Source organism: Notolepis coatsorum (assembly GCF_963971535.1).
Source record: "Notolepis coatsorum genome assembly, chromosome: 20".
Lineage (NCBI taxonomy): Eukaryota > Metazoa > Chordata > Actinopteri > Aulopiformes > Paralepididae > Notolepis > Notolepis coatsorum.
Window position 1 is genome coordinate 10,683,571 of NC_140184.1, and position 24,736 is coordinate 10,708,306.

Genomic DNA, 24,736 nt, shown 5'->3' on the forward strand with positions numbered 1-24,736 from the left:
CCCCTGTCCTGATCGTTGCTCGCATGTGTCCCCCACTGGCCGGACGTAGGGAGGATAGAAGCCCATCACATGTCCCCTCCGATACATGTGGAGGCAGCCAGTCACTCCTTTTCACCTGCCAGCGCGGACTCTCATTGGCGAGGTGTAACGTGTGGGAGGCTCACACTGCCCCCGCCATCTCCTGTCTTTGCTGTGCAAGCACCCTGACCGACCTGTAGGAGTCGCTGTTTACAACGACCAGATTACCACCCATCGACTCCCCTCCCGCTGACTCTGCCAATTGAGTCAGTATGACGGCCGGACCAAGCCGGAGGCAACGCTGACAGCCGGATTCGAGACCGGTGTTTCTTGCGTTGGTGACGAGCGCAATGTCCGCTGCGCCACCCAGCCGCCTGTTTTTACATGTCTTTCTAAGGCCCATACTGGAATTAAACACAGGTTGAATCAAAGTCACACATTATCATTCTGTAGGATCTTGCAATCAAGGATGGATGGCCTTCTTGCTGGATATAGAAATGAAAGGTGAAAATGTGCACAGTTGTTTTGTCTCATTCTGCCAGGCTGTGTGAACAAAACAAATTAATCAACAGATGGACAACAGGAAATAAATAAACCAATGTCAGACCAATGTTATTCTCAGGATGATGGCTTCAATAAACAGGCATGAGGGAAGTAATTAGATTTGATTATATTCAAATGTATTATCATACAAGTACAGTACAACGAAAATAAGTTGACATCTAACCAGAGTGCAAATGTAAGTAACAGTGTATAGTGCAATATCAATATGCAATGCATTTTTTTTAACTGGAGTATATGGATTAGTACTACTGACTCAGTAATAATGCTAATCAGATATATGTACAGTGTTATTGTATTATTATGTACAGTGACAAAAAACACTGGTAGTAAGTCATACTGGCCAGTGGTATAACAAGAGTTGGTAAGGGATACAGATATATGTAGCACCCTGAAAATAGGGCTATTATTCAGAGGTGCTGACTTGCCTTTTATCTCCCCTTTGTGCACAAAGACATGGTGACTAGTTTTCATTGATATTCTCACGAACAATGACAATGATCCCGGGCCCCATTCACTCCCACTACCGGGTCCCAGTTTGACGCTCCAGGCCCAAAGACGAGGGTGCAGTCAGACGGAGCTCTACTGTGTCCAGCTACCTTGTGACTGCCAGCAACCGTTCCCACGAAGCAGGGATAATCCACCCTGCTACATTTGGCGTCACGAACAGGATCAACATCCTAACTTACTCCCTTGACCGAGACCCGTAGAGAGACCCACGATGTCCGGGGAGGAGACCCACGCCGAGCAGGAGATGGCGGCGAAGTTTGAGGAGCTACAGGAGGAGTGTCAGACTCGGGCGGCACTAATAAAGCTGCAAGTCGCAGCGATGAAGGAGGCGACCGACCAGGCACTCCAAGAGAAACGCTACGCTCAGGCGGCCCTACAGGAGCAACGAGAGGAGACCCACGCCGCGCAGGAGAGGGCAGCGAAGTTTGAGGAGCTGCAGGAGGAGTGTCAGACTCAGGCGGCACTACTAAAGCAGCAAGCTGCAGCGATGAAGGAGTCGACCGAACAGGCACTCCAAGAGAAACGCTACGCTCAGACGGCCCTACAGGAGCAACGAGAGGAGACCCACGCTGCGCAGGAGAGGGCGGCGAAGTTGGAGGAGCTGCAGGAGGAGTGTCGGACTCAGGCGGCACTACTGACGCGGCAAGCCGAAGCGATGAAGGAGATGACCGAACAGGCACTCCAAGAGAAGCGCTACACTCAGGCGGTCCTAAAAGAGCAACGAGACGGCCAGGACGCCGGCCCCGAGGTAAAGAAAGAGGAGGCCGAAACCATGGAGGAATTGACAGCACAAGTGAAGGCCCTGGCGAAGGAGCGACTGAAGGCTGCTGCGGAGGCCGCGGGAGCCACAGCGAAGCGGATCCACGACCGAGAGTCTAGGGGGGAACCTACGCCCTATCCGGTGGTTACACAGAGCCACGAGGGGACGCCGGTGTTCGTTGTCCGGCCCGAAGAAGGAGGCCCGGAGAGGACTGTACATCGGGACCAGCTCAAGCCCCGTTCCTTCCCAACTTCCGATCGGGGAGGGCGTGCGCAGGTCCGCCGGAGGGCTCCTACGCGCTCGTGGAGCTCGTCTGGGACAGACGGGGAGCCCGCTGGCTATCGGCCTCGGGAACAGGGTCCCAGGGCGTGTAACCCACCCGGGCCCCTCGGGTCGTCGCTGAAGATGCGCCGGACGAGGGAGGGGAGGTGGAGTCGGACCCCTCGGAAGAGGACGGCAAAGACGAGGGGCGAAGAGGGGGCCGCTGGCGGCCAACCGATGGCCCCAGAGGGAGAGGCCGTAGTCAATGACCTGCTAACAGGCACTGAAGGATCTGACGGGGGGGAAGTCGAACCAACCCGACCCCAGAGGAGCACCAGAGGTTGGCTACCCGCTCGGTATCGCCAGGACTACGAGCTGAAGAGTGTGTTTGTTGAACAGTGTTTACAATTCATGAAGGAGTGTGTGAAACTGTTAGCATAATGTGTGATTGTCGATCTATGTGTGGTACTGTTGGTCTCAGGACCGTTTTCATGCATGCGTTGGTTGGTGTTTCGTTGAGTTAACTTGCAGAGGACTTAGCAAGTTCAAAGTGGGGGGAAATGTAGCACCCTGAAAATAGGGCTATTATTCAGAGGTGCTGACTTGCCTTTTATCTCCCCTTTGTGCACAAAGACATGGTGACTAGTTTCCATTGATATTCTCACGAACAATGACGCGGGCTCCTCCTTCTTCTATCGGCTGGAATATGGATTATACACAGTATCTCTGGATCATATGCACCCATCCTTTTCCCTGTGTGACTAGTTGGCGGTACCAGCAGGGGGCGGTGGCAGGCAGAGAGTGTACGGGAGAGAGGCAGGCAGCGAGGAAGAGGGAATCACCTGGAAGAACCGGAAGCTCTCTTCGGCTTGGGATGTAGCCGTGAACGGTCGCAGCTACAACGGGAGGTGCTTTGGAATAGCCCCGTTAAAGAACCACCAGAGAGCCCCGCCGGAGCGAGCGACGGGTTACGAGACATACTTGCTAGTGACGGGTTATCCTAGGAGTATCCGTGATAGTGCGTGGGTAAGAGAAACTGAACCCAAAGGCTAACGTCCATAGGTAGCGGGTTATAGTAGCAGCGTGACGGTATAAGTAGCATGCTGCTAACGGCTAGATTGACTCCAGGGTACCCCGAGCGCGAGGCGCTGAAGAAGACCGGTGGTATAGTCAACCACGTTGCGCCACAGTATAACCGTGTAGCAGGTGGGCTGTTTGGGACCCAGAGTGTAGCTTCAGTGTGAGTGAGGGCAAGTGTATGGATGCGCGTCGACTCTGCACTGGCTGTCTACAACCAGTCTGCACCGGCTGTCTTCAGTCAAACACGGGAGGTCGTCCCGACCGGCAGAGGTCGCCAACACCCAGCACACGCTCTCAGCTCACTACTGCCCCTCTGCTCCAGCCCCGCTTGCTAGCGCCCGCGACGAGAGCGTTCGACGCCATCTTGCTATCCGGACGGTGGTGGCGCGGCGAGGCTGCCATCTTGGTTGAGTACATTAGGGCTTCGGTGCCCAGGATCTTATTGCACGGTACACAGTGTGATGCGGCCTGCGGGCGAAGTTAACGTTGCTAACTACAGTTCATAGGGGTACCCCATCAACAATATATGCCGGCATTAGTATAGGACTCTTGTTTGGTATTGTGGGCCCACATTTTTGGTTTCCTTTGAGTGTGATAATGTGTGTTCTTTAATAATATTTTCCCATCTAATTAACCCTTTCCCTGTGGGGAGGTTATAGACCTGATGCATCATAAGTAAAGCCTTAGAGAGGTACTGTTCTTGCCATATAATTAAAGCCTGATAGAGGTATTACACATGGTACCAACCCAGACGTGGGTGATGAGTCAAACACATTGAAGTATATTATCCCTGATACTAACCCAGAGGTGGGTGTATAATATACGTGTCTATGAGGTATTGAGTTACAAACGGAGCTATAGTGTGACTTCAGTTAATTTGATCACTCCTATTAAATCATTGTAACTGAACAGTACAACTAGTATTAAACATTAGATGGGATTCTGTGTGCGTGTCCATTCCTGTGCCCAGTATTAACTCTTTTGGTGTGGGTAACGTATATATGATTAACCCCTTCCTACCCAACTCTCCCCTTTTCATTGTAAGGTTTCTAGTGGTCATCAAGGGAGGGTACTGCTTGCGGGAGGAACGAATCTATTTAGGCATATCAGTCACTAGGTGTGGGAGGGCCCACGGAGGTAATCAGGGAAGTGAGAGCGAGTTGGGGAGTACTGCTGACCGCCCCGGAGAGGCGAGGAGGACCAGAGTACCAAACCAGGTTGGTAAATCCCGGGCCCCATTCACTCCCACTACCGGGTCCCAGTTTGACGCTCCAGGCCCAAAGACGAGGGTGCAGTCAGACGGAGCTCTACTGTGTCCAGCTACCTTGTGACTGCCAGCAACCGTTCCCACGAAGCAGGGATAATCCACCCTGCTACATATAGATATACTTATAGTATAGTATGTAAATATTATTATATGCAGGTATATTCAGACAGATGTGGATAAATGTATACAGTATATAGAAATATATATATATGGGATATACAGCATTTGTGTACATGCGCTATCATACAGTTATATGGGTATAACTATAACTATGGGTACTATATGAGGTAGGTAATTATGATTACAGTGTAAGGCAGGTGTAGACAGTGAAGGCAGTAGGCAAGTGAGTATAGGGAACAGAGTTCAGAGTTCGTACAGTATGGGGATGTCCGATATTATCGGCCTACCGATATTATCGGCCGATATTGGCATTAAAATGTGATATCGGAAAATATCTGTATCGGTTTTCAAATATTTTTTATTCTTTTTTTTTTTACATTTCTATAACTTTTATTTACCCAGGCAAGTAAGTAAGAACAAATTCAGATTTAATTTATTGTCAAAAGTATGCATAATGTTATGTTAATTCCACAACAAGACATATGTAATGTTAATTACCTGAAATTATTCAGTTTTTTGGGGGGGGGGGGGAAACCCTGCATATATCGGTATCGGTTGATATCGGTTGATATCGGTATCGGAAATTAAGAGTTGGACAATAGCGGTATATCGGTATCGGTAAAAAAGCCAATATCCAGCATCCCTAGTAACAGAGAGCAATGGGGTTCAACTTCAGAGTTCATAGTTTGTTGGGGGTGTCACCGTGGTACAGAGTGCAGAGAGATGACAGCTGAGGGGGAGAAGCTGAGCCTCCCAGAGGGAAGGAGGGTAAACAGCCCTTGATTTAGATGAGAGGTGTTCTGATGCTTTGATTGGGATGACATGACTGATGCTTTTTTCGTCAAAGTGTGATGCATGTTATTAGCCTACTGCTCAGAGTTGACTACCTGCCTGTGAGATTCTGACGTTTTAAGTAACTTACAGTATAGAAGTAAAAATAAACTAAAACGTAGGTCTAGTTTTGGCCTATATTATGAGCCTAATTTATGATACCATATTCTGGCCTTTATGGCTGCGTTTCATCCATGGACACTGTGAATAAACAACAATAAACAAGGCTGCACAGATGCTGTGAAATTCAATTACTTAAAGGTAAAATCTCTAATGTCATCAAACAGCGACCTCTAGGCGAAGAATTACAACGTGGTGGTACTGCACTTTGTTTACAGTTTTCTGTTTTTGTCTGATGTGTGGATTAGATTTCAGTGGGTATAGAGGAGGAGAGGGGGGGGGGGGGACTACTGCTGGCTACACCTCAGGCTCTGGTCAAGAGAGGTCTGGAGAGAAATTCACAATATAATAAGTTACTAAACTCTAACCCACAGACCAAAACAAAACAACAAAGCACAGTACGGCTCTTTTGCCTAGAGGTCACAGATTGTACCTTTAACTTTTTTCCACTCATTTTCAGTTTTTATCTATAAAAGAGACTAGGAAATATGGGGGGAACAATGATATAATATTATTTATTCAATATATTAAGGGAAAATAATATTTAGTAAAGGTAGCAGCTAGTAGGAGTGCGATCAGACACATGCAGATACATTTACAGACACTCTTACAATGCTTCTCGGCCAATCACATCGCTCTGTTGGAACTGGCTTCATTAGCTCCATAATGTGTGGATCAGTCGACTTGTCAAGTCAAGTCAAGAGTTTTATTTGTCACGGCATACAAGTATACAATGAAATGCGGGTGGTCTTGCCCGCAACTATGTGCAATACAGTAGTACAACATATAATAGAATCTGTAACTGAGGGGTACAATTCCCTGACTGTATTGATAAGTATGGTATCATTAAACCACTACCGCTTTATGTACTTTAACTACTGGCCACACAGTACATGATATAGAAATGATGAACACTTTCCCACCTGATGAAACCAAGTCCACACAAATGTATCCGTCGAATCTTTAATATATAGCAAAGGGTATATACAACGTTCACGTAATGACATTTATGATTTGAATGCACTTGTAAGGCAAATGAGTATTCGTAGGCAAATCAACATTGAATGTCCAATCTCTGGTTACGCAGGAAGCAAGTATACAACCTGGTTCTTTAGGGAACTATAGCGATGGTACTTAATGATTATAGCTGGATATACTAAAGGGGGTCCCGCTGGTTGTAAGTCAGTAGGGGGGGGGGGGGGGTTTAGGAGAGCCGCTGGCGATATCCCATCTGGCCAACGATTTCTTGGGAGAATTCAGAGTGCTGAACACGGTGCCCACAGAACCTTGGTCCACAGATGAATACAGTTGGGCCCTCTTGTAGACGGTAGCTGCCGGTCCACAACGAAGAGACGTGAGGCGACCTCACTCGGGGTAGAGCACCGTCTCACCTGGACTCCTCTCGGGGGGTAGTTCCAACACTCACCAGTGTTGGCTGTTATCCATGGCATAAATCAAAGCACCCAAAGCAAGTAGATAATCCAAGCCGTGTAGGGCTCGCCGTCGTCCGGGTAAGGTAATCCAATGTGCAGGTCCACTCGTCCTAGCCCAGAACTCCTCGGATGAAAGCACCACACGTGGTCTGCCCAGCCTGGTTAAGACTCTAGATAACGCGAGGAAACGAGGGGGGTACTACTCACTGTATAACTCTAACCGAACGATGCACCATACATAATAGACTATTATTAACTTAATAGAAATACGTCCCACTCGACGGTATAGTGCCAAACTATGACAATTCAACTATTAATCCACACGATGTCTCAATGCCATTCTGAGGCCAAGTTGACCATACTGCACCACACGTGTATCGTGGGTGAGGCTTAACGTCTTGCCACTAGGTTGGAGGGTAAAGAACTAAGGGCTAAGGGAAGTTCTACTTTACTTGCGCCATATATATATGCGCTGTGAACAAATAGTACCATTCGTATTTCGGCAGGCGTATTCCTACGCGGAACCGGGGCTAGTAACGACATGTTCGTCGGCACGATTGAACTTGAACCAAGGGGCTTGGCTGCTGGCACCAAGTTCTTGTCCAATGAGAGAATGAAACTATTATGGGCTGTTAGTAGACCAAAGGGATATTCAGTGTATATGTACAAGGAATATACAAGGGATATCAAACGATATACAAATACTATTAAATATATATCCATAAATAAATATATATATTCGGTTTAATCTGATCCTTCACAACAGCCGCCCCCTAATTAGTCCCACCTAATTAGCTAAGCAGAGACAGATTAACCGCACTGTCTACCACTCAAGGTCCGCTGTAAGGGTCAGTCAACTCACAAAGTCATGGGGTCATGGTCGGCATCGATAGTGTCTGGGAGTCTGGGCAGTTCTATTAGCCTCGCCACGGGTCGTGTGTAAGTTCGCCCTTGGACGAGCACCTCAGCTGCTCGGACCTTGCCATCGGCACCGGTGATCACTTTGCTTACGCGGCCAGCCGGCCACATAGCTCTGGGTAGTGACTGGTCGATAATCATGACGACTGTTCCTTCTGTCAAATTGTCTCTCTTTTACCCACTTCTGGCGGGTCTGTAGAGACGGTAGGTAGTGGAGTAGAAAGCTGTTCCAAAACTTGTCAGCTAGTACTTGACTGTACCTCCACATTCTTCGGCCGTTCGCTTCTTCAGGCCTGTACATTGTCTGGGGTAGCGCGGGGTCCAGCCGCCCCATCAAGAGTGTGTTGGGGGTGACTGGGTCGACATCTGCTATATCACTGGAGACATAGCCGAGGGGCTTGGAGTTCAATACTCCCTCGATCTCCGTGAGGACTGTCATTAGGACTTCTTCCGCTACAGTCTGGGCCCCAAGCACGGCGTACAGGGCTGTCTTTATAGAACGTACTTCTCGTTCCCAGGTTCCACCGAAGTGGGGTGCGTTCGGGGGATTAAACTGGAAGTCAATCTGGGATGGAGCGAGGTGGGTCTTAAGTTCTGGGCCCATAGCTTGGAAGCTCTCTCTCAGCTCTCTTTCTCCGCCTTTGAAGTTTGTCCCGTGATCAGACAACAATGTAGACGGTTTTCCTTTCCGTGATGTGAATCTTCGGAAGGCCATAAGGAATGAGTCTGTGCTCATGGTTGGAAGGAGTTCGATATGTATCGCTCTGGTGGTCATGCATTTGAATACAATACCCCACCGCTTCTCGGTTCCTCTTCCTTTCTTTATATACAACGGGCCAAAACAGTCCATGCCTGTGGAGTGGAATGGCTTGTCGCCGAGTCGGAGGCGACAGGGAGGTAGGTCAGCCATCCGGGGTATGCTGGGCTGCGCGCGCCACTTTCGGCAGTCTAGACAGGTTCGCTGGAAGCGTCGCACTGCTTCTCTTCCTTGAAGTATCCAATAGCGACGTCTGATCTCCGCGAAGACTCTCTCTGCTCCTGCGTGGTGTACATCCTCGTCGTATTTCTTTATGATCAGCTCTGTGACCTTGTGTCGGCTGTTCAAGACTATCGGGTACTTAACGTCATCCGGTAGATCGGGGGCTCTCCGCAGACGACCACCCACTCTGATGAGATTATGGGCGTCACTCTCGGGTGCCAGGTGGAGCAGTCTGCTGTCTGATGGGACGGGCTTTCCTCCCTGTAGACAGTCTAGCTCGTCGGGGAACGAGTCTCTCTGGGCTCGTTGTAGTAGAAGAAGTTCTGCTTCTTCGTAGTCAGCTGCTGAAATGTCGGCAGTGGGCTGAATCTCTGGGTGGTGCCACAGGAATGTCTTTAGTTGCGCACTCTGTAGGGTGAGGCAGTCATCTATGTTGGGGTCTGTGGAGGCGACTGTGCTCAGTCCACAGAACATAGGTTTCTTGTTCTCAGCCTCCTCTTTACTCGCCTCCCGTGGGGTGGGCGTAGGCCACTCTCCTTCCGGGAGCTTGAGGAACTCTGGTCCGTCACTGTAGATGTTGTGACGGGTGAGGTCATCTAGGGACATTCCCCGGGTGATGACGTCAGCTGGGTTGTGTTTGGTGTCCACATACCGCCAGCTCGCTGCTTCTGTTAACTCTTGAATCTCGGTGACTCTGACTCCCACGAAGACTTTGTATCTGCATGAATCAGACTTGATCCATGTGAGTACTGTCGTGGAATCTGACCACAAGATTGTTCTGTGCACCGGAATGGTGAGTTCACGTTGGATTAACGTGGCTAGATGCGCTCCTGCTAGGGCTGCGCAGAGCTCTAGACGCGGGATAGATTGTTGCTTTCGTGGGGCTATTCTTGAGCGAGCCAGGATGAAAGCAGTGTGTATCTCTCCTCCCTTCTCTTGGGCACGCAAGTAGGCCACCGATCCATAGGCTACTTCGGAGGCGTCACTGAAGACGTGTAGATCCATCTTGCATGTCTCTGGCCTCACTGTGGGTGGGAAGTAGCTGCGGCGTATATTGACGCCTGGGAGTGAGCGGAGCTCCGTCTCCCACTCTCTCCATGTGGAGGCAAGGGGTGCGGGTATTGGGTCGTCCCAGCCCTGGTCCTTGTCCCATAGTGCTCGTACAATCATCTTTGCCCTGGTGGTGTAAGGTAGAATACATCCCAACGGGTCATATTGTCTGGCGAGTGTTCTGTACACACTCCGTCTGGTGGTCGGTATCGCCGTCGACCTTCCCTGCTCCGTGGTTTCTTTCGTGGCGTGAAAGGTGGGCATTCCCTCTCGCCTCAGGAGTGGAGTTGCGTATCTCATCACTCCGCCGACTGTGACTCTCTTTGTCCCTTGCTCGAGGAGGTTTATGGCGTAAATGTCTTCTTTAGAACGAATGTCTTTCTTTTCGTTCTTAAAGGGCATTGTCTCTAGTGTCCATAGCCTCTCGACATGCTGCAGGAGAGTGGTGTCTTCTTCTGTCACTCTGGAGTGGAGGCAGCTAGTGGCTGCTGTTCGGTTGAGAGATTTAGCGAGGGGGCCTTGTAGTGTCCATCCTAGGCGGGTCTCGACTGCTGCAGGACAGCCTCTGGGTCCTGTATGGACCCGGTCTATCGGGACTATGAGGTCTGCATGGTCGGAGCCTATCAGCAGGGTCGGGGTGGCGCCGTCTATGAGCGCAGGTGCACATATTTATCCATCAGCTTGGCGATGGGGTAGGTGTACTGTGATAGTCCTATTTCTTGGCTGGTGAAAGCATTTGTAATCCTATACCGTCGCTCTGGCTGCCCGCTTGCTGCGATAGTGAAGGAGACATTCTCGCCTTTTATCGTCTTTAAATCTCTTCTTATTGTCCGAATCGTCATTTGGTTCTCGCTCCCCCGCAGTCCCAGCTGGGCCGCAGCGGACGCGAGCAGAAGGGTCTTCTCTGACCCGTCATCAAGGACGGCGTAAGTGTCCATGACTTTATCTTGGTAGCTCAATGTTACACGGACTACCTTTAAGAGCACTTGGGCGCCGCTGCTGCTGGCGGGGTCAATGTACATGACACTTGCCTTGGTGCTGCTCGATGGTGCAGGTGCAGGCTTTCTTCTGTTACTGTCATGTAGGACATCTAGGTGGGCTCCGTCACACCGACTGCACCTCTTCTTTAGGCGGCACTCGGCTGCCATGTGACTGCGCGCACATCGGTAACAGCGCCTGTTGGACTTTATCCATTGACTCACTTCTTCTGCATTCATCTTTGTGAACAGGTCACATTGTGACAGCCAGTGTTCCTTCTCGCAGTACGGGCACACCATCTTCCACTTCTCTTTTCTCGAGGGGGTACTGTGGTTCTTACTGCTCGGTACTGATTCTGATTGGTGCATGACAGTCACCGATCTTCTTCCATCGTTTATTCTCCTGGGTCCCTCTCTGGAGCTTGGTGTGCTCCGCACGAACGTATCCAGTCGTAAGCTGCTGACTTCTCTCGCCAGGAAGTCGGCTAGATCGAGGAGGGATGGTTCGGGACCGTTAGGATCACGGTGGTCTCTCTGCCGCCTAAAGCGCTCTTGTCTGGCGGGTGGCAGCTTCTCTAAAATCCTCTCGACGTTAGAGTTGGCGTATAGCTCGTGCATACCCTTTTCTCGTTGCGCTCCCAGCATCCCTACCAGGGACTGCACTTTTATAGACAGGTCGTCTAATGAGCGATTGTCTGTTGCTGGGGGTAGGCGGTCAATATGCCTTATCTCTTGGATTACGTAATCCCATATACGTCCATATCTCTGGTCCAGCGCTGCTAGAGCCGCGGTGTATGGGGTCGTAGAGGTGGCATAGGCTAGCGCTATATTGTGCGCTCGGGGTACTTTCAGGTGCTTCAGTAATATTGCATACTTGTGGCGTTCATCAGCGACATCCACCATCATTGTCTCTAAGCACATCCGGAGCTCCGTGTACTGTGCTCGATTCTCATAGGTGAAGTCTGGAAACGTCGGTGTGCCAATGTATGACGCCGTGGATGGCTGATACATCGGCGAGCGTTGGGGGAGAGGCCTCCTAGGCGAGTCTCCTCTTGCGCCTCTCTGTGGGCTGGTACCGGCAGGGTACCATGGCCCGCTGGTCCAGGTGCTATTCCTCGGGGCTGGTCGTGCGTCATGCTCACCCGTGAATAGAGTCGGGGGTCTGTAGCGCAGCGCCGCGGGGGTATAGCCTGGGCTGTACTGGACCTCCTGGTCCGGTGGAGTACTGTGCTGTCGTCGGGCTTGGTTCTCCTCATCTCCCTCTTCTTCTTCTATCAGGTCCTCTAGATCCTGTAGTCGTTTATTTAGCTTCTCCGCAGTGTATGCCGCTCCTTCCTTGTAGCTGGGTCTCGCTTGGACCGGTCGGGGAAGGGGGTCTGCGGGGGGTATAGGCTTGGTCTGTTGGTCAAGTTCAGGGTCGCTTGCTCGGTTAGGGGATGCTGCCCTTGACTGTTGTCTCGACGAGTTCCTTGAACCCCTGGCGGAGGGAGAGGGTGTTGCCTTGGTGATCAGCTGCTCCATTAGCTGCGCTTGTAGTCTGTCGCGCTCGCCCTGTAGTCTGTCGCGCTCGGTTTCGCGCTGGATGAGAGCGAGGTCGCGCTCTGCCTCTCTTTGGGCACCGTCAGCGGCGCGCTGGGTGTCTGCTCGGTCTCTTGCCATATTCTCTTCCGTCTGAAGGCGTCTCATCTCCAGGCGTATGCGCTCTTCTTCGCTCCGTTGCTGCGTCTGGAGTCGATCGCGTTCACCCTGAAGTCGATCGCGTTCACCCTGGAGTCGATCGCGTTCGGTAGAGGCTGTCAGGCTGACGAGGAACGCCTGTGATAGCATCCTCTCCGCTTCGCTGGGGGAAGACGGTTGTAGAGGTGAGCCGCTCCTGGCTGTACTCGTTGGGGAGTCCTGGAGCTCTATCTCCTCGGCGCTCTCCTCATCTTGTTCCGTGCAGAGTTCTCTCTCTGTAGGGTTGTCTTCCTCCCGGGGCTGGTCGGGGACTACTTCTTCGGTATTGGCGGGGGGTAAAGGCATGTCAGCTCCCTCCTGGTCCCCACCGTGAGCTTGGTCAGTTACATTAGAACCCACTAGGGCCTCTGTGGTCGGGGTAACCTGGTCGTTAAGGTCAGACATAATTTTACTTTCTACTTTTACCGCGTTTACCGTTTGTAGAAGGCTAGGTAGTTGACTGACAGCGTAATCCTCTAAGTACGGAGGTGGCTGTCGTCTGCGCCGCAGGCGTTCTACGTTAGGAGGACCGTTTCGTGGAGTGTTCATCATAGGCCATTTCAATATTAATAACACTATATTAATATTACACTAGTTACCCTCCGGCTCGAAGGACCAATTGTAACTGAGGGGTACAATTCCCTGACTGTATTGATAAGTATGGTATCATTAAACCACTACCGCTTTATGTACTTTAACTACTGGCCACACAGTACATGATATAGATATGATGAACACTTTCCCACCTGATGAAACCAAGTCCACACAAATGTATCCGTCGAATCTTTAATATATAGCAAAGGGTATATACAACGTTCACGTAATGACATTTATGATTTGAATGCACTTGTAAGGCAAATGAGTATTCGTAGGCAAATCAACATTGAATGTCCAATCTCTGGTTACGCAGGAAGCAAGTATACAACCTGGTTCTTTAGGGAACTATAGCGATGGTACTTAATGATTATAGCTGGATATACTAAAGGGGGTCCCGCTGGTTGTAAGTCAGTAGGGGGGGGGGGTTTAGGAGAGCCGCTGGCGATATCCCATCTGGCCAACGATTTCTTGGGAGAATTCAGAGTGCTGAACACGGTGCCCACAGAACCTTGGTCCACAGATGAATACAGTTGGGCCCTCTTGTAGACGGTAGCTGCCGGTCCACAACGAAGAGACGTGAGGCGACCTCACTCGGGGTAGAGCGCCGTCTCACCTGGACTCCTCTCGGGGGGTAGTTCCAACACTCACCAGTGTTGGCTGTTATCCATGGCATAAATCAAAGCACCCAAAGCAAGTAGATAATCCAAGCCGTGTAGGGCTCGCCGTCGTCCGGGTAAGGTAATCCAATGTGCAGGTCCACTCGTCCTAGCCCAGAACTCCTCGGATGAAAGCACCACACGTGGTCTGCCCAGCCTGGTTAAGACTCTAGATAACGCGAGGAAACGAGGGGGGTACTACTCACTGTATAACTCTAACCGAACGATGCACCATACATAATAGACTATTATTAACTTAATAGAAATACGTCCCACTCGACGGTATAGTGCCAAACTATGACAATTCAACTATTAATCCACACGATGTCTCAATGCCATTCTGAGGCCAAGTTGACCATACTGCACCACACGTGTATCGTGGGTGAGGCTTAACGTCTTGCCACTAGGTTGGAGGGTAAAGAACTAAGGGCTAAGGGAAGTTCTACTTTACTTGCGCCATATATATATGCGCTGTGAACAAATAGTACCATTCGTATTTCGGCAGGCGTATTCCTACGCGGAACCGGGGCTAGTAACGACATGTTCGTCGGCACGATTGAACTTGAACCAAGGGGCTTGGCTGCTGGTGCCAAGTTCTTGTCCAATGAGAGAATGAAACTATTATGGGCTGTTAGTAGACAAGGAATATACAAGGGATATCAAACGATATACAAATACTATTAAATATATATCCATAAATAAATATATATATTCGGTTTAATCTGATCCTTCACAACAGAATCCAATAAAACAACATTGTGCAATAAACAGGTAACATAGTGGGGCATCTCGGTATTTGTACATAAGTTATTTACAGAGCATGGGGGACATGCTAGGTCCTTTGGTAGTGCAATACACTGTTACTGTTGCTATACTATTTTTAAAGTGACCTTTCATTTGTGGCCATAAGTGTGGGTGTGTGCAGCATGAGTGTGTGCTTGCTCATGTTAAAGTGGCTGCTAGTGTGCGAGCGTGTACAGCGTGCGTGTTGTGTGTGTGCTCATGTGTGCTTGTGTGTGGAGAGTTCAGTGTTCTGTGGCACTCAGTGTTCAGTGTTCAAGGCTCTGATGGCCTGGGGGAAGAGGCTGAGCCGAAGCCTCTCTGTCCTAGTAGCTGGGGTTCGCAGGCGTCTGCCTGACCTCAGCAGCTGGAACAGGCTGTTATTGGGGTGGTGAGGGTCAGATCACGCATCCATTTTCCTTTCACCAAAGTATAGACAGAGAATTAAAAGTACTCCCGTAGTCTCGCGAGAGGTGCAGAAATGGGATCTGACGTCAGAAGAGACGATCCGGTCAGTGTTTCACCACACAGACTGGATTGTGTTCCGCGACACAGATAACATTAATGCCTACACGGAGACAGTGCTGGACTATGTCTGTACTAGGGTGAAAGAAACAATCCCCACTACCAAAATGAAAGTTTACCCAAATCAAAAACCCTGGGTAGACAAATCCGTCCGTGAAGCTCTGAGAGAGCGCACCAAAGCATACAATGACGGCCTAGTGGCAGGCAACATGAATGACCACAAGGTGGCGCGACACAACGTAAGGAGGACAGTGTCAGAGGCCAAACGGCGCTACAGGGATAAAATTGAACTCCAGTTTGAACAAGCTGACTCTAGAGCTATGTGGCAGGGGCTCAAAACGATGACAGACTACAAAGGCGCCTCCCTCAAACTGAACAGTGACATCTCCTTAGCAAACGACCTCAATACCTTCTATGCGAGGTTTGATGCTGGTAATAACAACACCAGCTCACAAGCCTCGGCAATGGGGGGGGGGGGGGTCGGCTGCTGATGGAGGCGCAGTGTTCAGGGTAACAGAGCATGAGGTGAGGCGGACCTTTAAAAAAGTGAATATTAGGAAGGCAGCAGGTCCGGACGGCATCCCCGGCCGCGTCCTAAAAGTCTGTGCCGACCAACTGGCCCCAGTATTCACTGACATATTTAACCTGTCCTTAGAACAGGCTGTCATCCCCACCTGCCTGAAGAAGTCCACTATTATCCCTGTACCCAAAAAATCCAAGCCTGCTTGCCTCAACGACTACCGCCCTGTAGCTCTCACCTCCATAGCCATGAAGTGCTTTGAGAAGCTAGTAAAGGGCTACATCTGCTCCTCCCTCCCCATCAACATGGACCCCCTGCAATTTGCATACCGCCCCAACAGGTCCACGGAGGACGCCATATCCCATGTGCTGCACACAGCAGCATCACACCTGGACAAGAGGCAGGGGAACTATGTGAGAATGCTATTCATCGACTACAGCTCGGCATTCAATACCATAGTCCCCTCCATACTCATAGCCAAGCTCAGGGACCTGGGCTTGGGCTATGACCTCTGCCAGTGGGTCTTGGACTTCCTGACTGGCAGACCCCAGGTGGTGAGAGCAGGCAACTGCACCTCCTCATCCATCACCCTCAACATAGGGGCCCCCCAGGGCTGTGTTCTGAGTCCCCTCCTCTACTCCCTGTACACACACGACTGTGTGGCTCAGCGGAGTAGCAATACAATCGTCAAATTTGCTGACGACACAGTGGTGGTGGGCCTGATCTCTGCCAACGACGAGAGGGCCTACCTGGAAGAGGTCAAGGTCCTGGCGGGATGGTGCCAGGAAAACAGCCTCTCCCTGAACGTCAGCAAAACAAAGGAGATGATTGTGGACTTCAGGAGGTCGGGGGTCAAGGACTACAGCCCCCTCAGCATCGACGGGGCACCGGTTGAGAGAGTCAACAGCTTCAAGTACCTCGGAGCCTACATATCCGAGGACTTGACATGGACCACACACATTAACAGTGTGGTGAAGAAGGCACGACAACGCCTCTACTTCCTCAGGCGCCTAAGGAAGTTCCAAGTCAGCCAGAAGATCCTTAAGAACTTCTACTCATGTACAATAGAGAGCATCTTGACCGGCAACATCACCTCCTGGTTTGGGAATAGCACTGCAAAAGACCAAAGCAGACTACAAAGAGTGACACGTTCAGCCGAACGCACAATTGGAGGGGGGCTCCCCACCCTCCAGAACATTTACTACAAGCGTTGCAAGGGCAAGGCTAAGAGAATCATTAAAGACTCCAGTCACCCGAACAACTGCCTCTTCGAACTGCTGCGGTCAGGCAAGCGATACAGGAGTCTCAAGGCGAGCACAGAAAGACTCAGAAGTAGCTTCTATCCCCAGGCCATCAGGCTGCTAAACGAACAATGAATGAACACTACACAACAACAACCACCAAACGCACATAGCACACACATCCACACGCACACACCCACTTTAAACAAACACACTGTAGCACCCACTCCACACACTTTATAGCACACACCCACTTAAACAAACACACTGTAGCACCCACTCCCCACACTTTATATTTATGGATGAAGGATTGCACTACAACTCGTACACCTTACTGTAAATTGTACCTAAAATTGTACCTCATCCCATTTCTGCTTTGCACTAGATAGTACTGTACATTAGTACACTGCATAGTATTGTGTATTGTATATTATATGGTAACTCAGAACATTGTACATATGTCTATACCGAACACTGTGACCTCATTTTCTCTTCTAAATTCATGCTATATTATGTTATTATGTTATTTGATACTATCTTGTCTAGCACAGTCTCTGGAGCGTAACAGTAAGAAGCATTTTGTATGAAAGTATTCTGTACTTCTGTATGACAACTATTAAAGAACTTGAACTTGAACTTGAACTTGAACTCTTTCATCATTCTGCAGGCTCTGGATTTGCACCTCTTGTTGTATAGGACCTGCAGGGGTGGTAGTGCAATACCCATGGTACGCTCGGCTGAGCGCACCACTCTCTGTAGGGCCTTCTTGTCCTGTGCCGTGCTGTTTCCATACCAGGCAGTGATGTTTCCAGTCAAGATGCTCTCTACAGCTCCGGAGTAGAAGGACTGGAGTATCTTCCCAGATACTCTGAACTTCCTTAACTGTCTCAGGTGGTAGAGGCGCTGCTTCGCCTTTTTAAATATTAAACATGGCTATAATCTAATTCAAGGATAGAATTGCAATACAATAGTCAAATGATCTCTTGATCAGTTAAACCACGGGAAGGATCACCATTAATCAAGTCAAGTCAACTTTATTTATAAAGCATGTTTAAAAACAACAGAGTTGACCAACGTGTTGTACATGGCCTTATAAATAATAACACATTAAAATACGGTAAAGCAAGCATACAAAGATCAGTATAGGCCTAGATCGAAGAGACATACACTATATACAAGCAGCACAAAACCCAATAAGAAGATTCAAACGCTAGTGAATAGAAGGATGTTTTAAGCCGAGACATGAAAGAATCGACAGATGGGGGGAGTCTGATGGAAGAGGGGAGGCTATTCCATCGTCTAGCGGCTGAAACTGGGAAAGCAGTAACTATCAGAGGTGTGAACAATTGTCCAAATGTTGTTGTTCAATTTGAAACAGAAAGCCATTGGATCTTGTTTGGATCCAATCTCGATTTAGTAGCTGTCCAATAATATGCTGCTTATGCATGTCTTCTATAATTACCTGATCAAGAATCTAGTTCAATTCAGTGCAGTCCTCCTATATCCCTCTCTAGTGCTCTCTGCTGGTTGTACTGTGTACTGTAGCAATACCACACCACTGCCGCAGTTCTTGGCAATAAGGTTTGCACAAGTACAGTAACAACTGTAACATCAATAACATAATTGGACTGCATTTATATAGTGCTTTTATCCAAAGGGCTTTACAACTTATTCACCCATTCACTCACACACCGACGGAGGAGGTACTGTAGTAACCAACACCATGCAAGGTGCCAACCTGTTCATCGAGAGCAGTTAGGGGTTAAATGTGCTGTAAATGGTATTTTTTGTATTAGTTAAAATAAGGTCCAGATGTTAAAGTAATAGCTCTATACTCCGAGAGCCATCACTTAGTGTGGTCTGTGTGGTCAGTAGGCCTACTCAGTAACATGGGTCTGCAGTAAACACAAAATACATTTTCCGGTATCCCTTCCCACTTTATCCAATCACGAGAGAGAACTCCACACTGCAAAAATGGTCTGACAAATAAAAACAAAAAATAGTTTTAAGCAAACGTGTTCTTGAAACAAGTAAAATAATCGACCAGTGCTGGAAGAAAATTTGGCTTGGGAAGATTTCTTGAAATAAGTACAAATATCTAGGGTTCTCTCTCTCCTGATTGGATAAAGTGGGAAGGGATACCAGAATATACGTTCTGTTTACTGCAGAGCAGGAGGGACTGGGAGACCCATGTTACTGACCAGACACTATATCAATGATGGCTGTTGGAATGTAGAACTATATAACACTTATTTTGACAAAGAAATACTAACGTGCCAAAAATAATATCACCACCCATTACTGCCTGTAAATAAAACACCATAAGCATTCATCCATGTTCCATAACATATGATAGGATCAAATGTGAGGATTACACTATTTAAATCCCTATTGCGATTACTGTAACCATTATAATAAATGCAGTTGTTTCCTGAGACTGTTGCCAAGAGATAAGTGACAGTGACTTAATGCATTGCAACTGCATATTAAGATAAAACAACTTCACTAAACAAGACCTGCGTGAAATAATACTTGCAAAATAAGTATTAGCATTTGTTTACAACCTTCTTGGAGATGGGTTTCGCGGCTTCCTGGTTAGATTCCCACTCCTCCCAGGCAGCTTGTGTCGAAGTGTCCTTGAGCAAGACACTTACTTAACCCCTAATGGCTCCTGATGAGCAGGTTGGCACCTTGCATGGTCGCCTCCGCCGTCTGTGTGTAAATGTGTGAGTGAATGGGTAAGATGTGAGGAACAAATATTGTAAAGCGCTTTGGATAAAAGCTGCTCTATAAATGCGCCATTTACCATTTAACCCTTTCACTACCACACTACCAAAGGGTTAACCCTTTCACTGCGACAATGCAGAAGGTTAACCCTTTCCCTGCCACACGACAAATGGTTAACCCTTTCACAACCACACTACAGAAGGTTAACCCTTTCACTACCACACAAACCGTCTGTCGCGTGTGGTAGTGAAAGGGTTAACCTTCTGTAGTGTGGTTGTGAAAGGGTTACTAGAAACTTTATACTATCCGAAAGTCTCGACACCGCCGCCTCAATTTGCATCGCTGCGTCGACCCCACCCATCTGGAAGTCAGAGCGAGTTAAAACAAACACTCAACAATGATTTGCAAATACTATTTCAACCGGGGGTCTGGCTGGAAGGAACCCAACGCTCTGTCTGAAGCCAAGCCCACCCCGAGCGCCTGGGGGCCAAAACGCTGTGTTGCCAGGGAGGGAGGGAGGGATGCTCTGCCCGCGCGTGGCATGTCATTGAGGAGAGGCTCTGCACCGTATAGCACAATGTGAGACTCTGCTTCACAGGACGCCATGACACTGTGTCTCTGTTGTTCCCACAGAGGAGTGGAGGGGAGGGGGGGCGGGCTCGGAGTGTGTTTGTATGTGTGTGTGTGTGTGTGTGTGTGTGTGTGCATGCCAGCACTGAGAGTAAATGTGTGTGCGTGTGTATGCAGGCCAGCACTGATAGTAAATGTGTGTGTGTGTGTGTGTGTGTGTGTGTGTGTGTGTGTGTGTGTGTGTGTGTGTGTGTGTGTGTGTGTGTGTGTGTGTGTGTGTGTGTGTGTCTGGTGGTGGGGGGTGCAGTATAACAGAGGGGTGTGTGTGTATGTGTGTGTGTGTGTGTGTGTGTGTGTGTGTGTGTGTGTGTGTGTGTGTGTGTGTGTGTGTGTGTGTGTGTGTGTGTGTGTGTGTGTGTGTGTGTGTGTGTGTGTGTGTGTGTGTGTGTGTAGAGTATGTCACTGCCCACATGTAGTTATTCATGTGTCCCAGTATGTACCAGTGTAAGTCATCATTGTTGCTGTGTTGCAGGAGACGTCACACAGGATGGAGAAGCAGAGAGATGCTGACAAAAAAACTTGCCTTTTTTTTTTTTAAGGTCTGTTACAGGCAAATGTGCATTGCTTGGACAATATACAAATAAATAAACAAAATCTCCGCTTCAGTACTTCAAAACTATAAAACATCTCCATAGTTTATGGTTTAATTTTTTTTTTATTTCAGTTAGCTGCCATCTTCATTCCATATTCCTCCACGGGGCCTCAGGCTCAAGCACCGGGCACCCGACACACAGAACGAGCCATCGAGCTTAAAGCAGATGCAAGTATTTTTTGTAGGAGGTTGCAAGTCGTGCTGCTGGCAAAGCTCTTTAGGCAATAATATGCCTGTAAGATGAAGTCACAAACATTGCAACTGTAGTCGACTCCCACTCGCCCTGCAGCACAGACGGGCCTTTATGTGCAGAAGTACCAGCTGGTACCACGGGTTCCTCATCCTCGGTCAGGACTTCATTTGTTGTCGCCTCCTGAAATCGGGACATGGAACTGAAATATAAGAGCAAACCTGTGAATATCCTCCTCCTTGGCTGTGTCCTGTTTCTCTCCTGCTGTACTACTTGCTTGGCTGAAAAACGTGAGTGCACGTACTCCCGCTGTCTTTGAAGGGCGTCATCATCAATAGCTTGTGGACGGGGGGGGGGTGTTGTTGAGGCTTAGCGTGACTCCATAGTACGCACAATGCTTTTTTTTTTAAAGGCTGTTGTTTACTTTATTTCTTTATTTATTCAGATGAACAGACCTGTGACACTTACTGAAAAGCTACAATTTGAAGACAATGTCCTATATACCCTTCTATGTCTGCGAAAATATTTACGCAAACTTTTAAGATGTCCGATTAACGCAATTGGCTGCTCGGTTCTGGGTTTTAAAAAAAAGTCCCTCTATTGATGTTTGTTGGATAGAAATGTAGGAGCCGTTTGACAAAAACATTCTCACATTTGATGGCAGCTCGACACAGTGAGGCCTGCACACCATCACACAGGCCCAGAGACTTTGCTTCGTGTTATTGTTGCAGTGTGCAACATAATTAACTGTCCCCCATCACTCTCATCCTTAGTTTGTACAGTCTCTCCTGACCCAGTGTTGATACCAGAAAACAACACTGTTGACATCCTGGTGGCCAAAATCAACTCTAGCAGCGATGTAATACTGACCATCGTAGACAACCCTGAAGATGCTTTCTACTTGAAGGGGAATGAACTGATGATAAAGAAAGGATTGGACTATGAGGTAATGCCCAGGGCCTTTTGACCTTTTGACCTTTTTTGGGATTTGGGTCACATTCAGTTTGATGCAACACAAGGAATGTTTTAGGACGTTATCTCAGTGGTGAAGGATTTGGATAGATTAGAACAATTTCTATTTAATTGTCAATTGATTGATTGATTGATTGAAAACTTTATTGCAGAATGGGTACAATACAGTACAGCTCAATACAACGACTGCTAAGAGGATGAAGACCAGAAAAAGACCATCGTCTTGTTTACATAAGGGTCCTCCATTTTCAATGCATCAAGAATATGAAATATTCTATGATGTGGCATTAGGGCTGAACAATTAATTTAAATTGTATTTAAATCACAATATGGCCTAGTAGTGCAATAGCAGGACATAACAGGAGGCACACTATTAGTTAAAGGTGAAATATGTGTCAAAATAACATTCTAAATGAAGTATTGTGATGTTACAGAGATGACCTGTCCTACAAATCACATTCTACAGACTTAAGAAAACATATCTGGTATAGATCCCTGCAAAGATCACTACCTTGGTCGTTTTTAACATTTAACTAATGAGAATAAGGAAGCAAAAACCACAATTCTCTCTAATATCACAAATCACAATTACAATATCAGTCCAAATAATCACAATTAGATATTTTTTCCCAAATCGTTCAGCCCTAGCAAGCGTCATATCTATTTACAATGTCAACCTTGGTGTGAACAGCAATTCCGCCCACTTGTCTCTGACAATGTGTAAAAGGTCATTCATTCTTCATTCATAGAAGGTCAGAGGTGACATCTCTCATTGCAGTTGCTGTCAAGTATGTTTATGAGAAGACTGATTATCACCGGTGCTCCATGTATCTTGTAAACACCATTGAAATATTGGCACCTTGACAGGATGCAAAAAGAAAACAAAAGTAATTTGCATGCATTTCTAATAGTATTGCTGGTGATGTTTGTCATGTGCTCCTCAGGCGTTGCCCAGTACGGATGCTCTAGTGGCCTGGGTGGAATGCAACAGAGTGGACTCCATATCTGTGAGTAAAGCATGACATGGGCTTAAACAATATTAGTCGTCATAAAGAAACAAGAGAAATTATCCCATTATCATTCATCCCGTTTGAAAAATTTACGTTTGATAATAGTTTCAGATTCAGATTATTTTATTGTCACAGCTTTTTTATATGTACATTTAATTTAATTTAATTTCAAAACTGTATTTAAACTCGAAAGGCAACTGAGGGTTCCCTCATTTACAGTCACGTCAAGTGTACATACAGAGTGAAGCAAAAAACAGCATATAGAAGTATATAAGATCATAACAATCAATGAAAACATGTACAACTTTGATTGACAAAGGTTGGAGATCAAGGTTTTAAACTCTGCAACAGAGGGGAGAATCTCAAGCTTTAAGGATTGTTGGAGTTCGTTCCATGAGCTAGATCATTTCCATTATAGCTAAATGAAGATTTACCCTGTTCATTAAAAAAAAATGAGATGCTTGTTTTTCCCGGCTCCTCAACCGTAGTAGATTTGTAAACATAGTATACAACGTATATTCTATCTATACAAACTATAACTATAACTATAAATATAAACTATATCTATAAACTAGATAAGCTATAAATAAACTATAAACTAAACAACCATTGTCCATTCTCAAGATATCATAACTAGACAAAGTTAGTAGGGGAAATCGTGCGAAAGACCACTGTAGTGGAAATGTCACATTTTCAAATGGAATGAATGAAAAGGGAAGCATTCTGACGAGTTGTGTGAACATTCATTATGAAGAAACAGGAAGATAATATTATGCTAAATAACTAAGCAAATGGAATCCAAGCAGCTGCGGCCATCTATTTTTAGGTAATTTGTCAAATGTCTAAATCATATTTCTCCTAATTTATGCTCCACAGTTTTGTGGTCAAAAGAGCTAAAGATTGTGTAGAATTGTGTCAGCATATAGGACATTTTTTTGTAGTAGAATGGCCTGCTTTTAAATGCAAATTGACTGATTCAGGTCCTGTATTTTGTTCTGTTCAAGGTGAATGTATCTGTGGAGGTTTTTGTTGAAAATGTGAACGATAACCCTCCAAACTTTTCTCAAAACAACTATGTTGTAGAGGTGAATGAGGTCAGTGGTTTTATTTTTCTCAAGCCATATCTAACATTCAGTCTCTTGTGATTGACACATTACACTGACTGGCTTTTGTCTCCCATAGCTTAGTCCAATCAACTCCAGTGTTGGACTCATAGAAGCTACAGATGTTGATTCAGAATTACTGTATTATCGTTTGGAGTCTACCATGGTAAGATTATATCCACTGCCTTGACACCGTCCATGTCAGGAACAATATTTATTTATTAATAGTTTTGTATTCTTTGGAAAAAACAGTCGTTTACGTAGTTGGCTATGAATACAGAATGCATTCATGCATAATGAGATTAAGATTTTTTTTTGTAATGCGCAAGTACTTGTGAAAAATGTGTTGCTGCTATATAAATATAATAATGCGTGTTCATTATGAATATAAAATGATGAAAATAAATATATTGACTGTATTGACATTGTGAGAGTTACCTTTATGAAATTAAGTTTCCATTAATCTTACAAAAACTAAAAGGGAAGGTTTGAGATATTACATTTCCTACCTCATACAAACAAGTACATTTCCTACCTCATACAAACAATAAATGTTCGCTGTTTGCTTTGTTCTTGCAATGTTTATATCCCA

General features: G+C 47.2%; 1 protein-coding gene across 1 annotated transcript in view; it reads left to right on the plus strand.

Moving 5' to 3' along the window:
• Positions 1 to 1,300: 1,300 nt before the first annotated feature.
• Positions 1,301 to 24,736, plus strand: part of cdhr5a (cadherin-related family member 5a) — a gene marked incomplete at both ends in the record, with an annotated part of 57,138 nt that continues 33,702 nt past the window's right edge. Inside the window, 5 exons of the mRNA XM_084337653.1 lie at positions 1,301 to 2,450; positions 21,833 to 22,005; positions 22,976 to 23,038; positions 24,046 to 24,135; positions 24,224 to 24,310. Of these exons, the coding sequence (XP_084193779.1) occupies positions 1,301 to 2,450; positions 21,833 to 22,005; positions 22,976 to 23,038; positions 24,046 to 24,135; positions 24,224 to 24,310 (1,563 nt within the window). The remainder of the gene's footprint in view (positions 2,451 to 21,832; positions 22,006 to 22,975; positions 23,039 to 24,045; positions 24,136 to 24,223; positions 24,311 to 24,736) is intronic.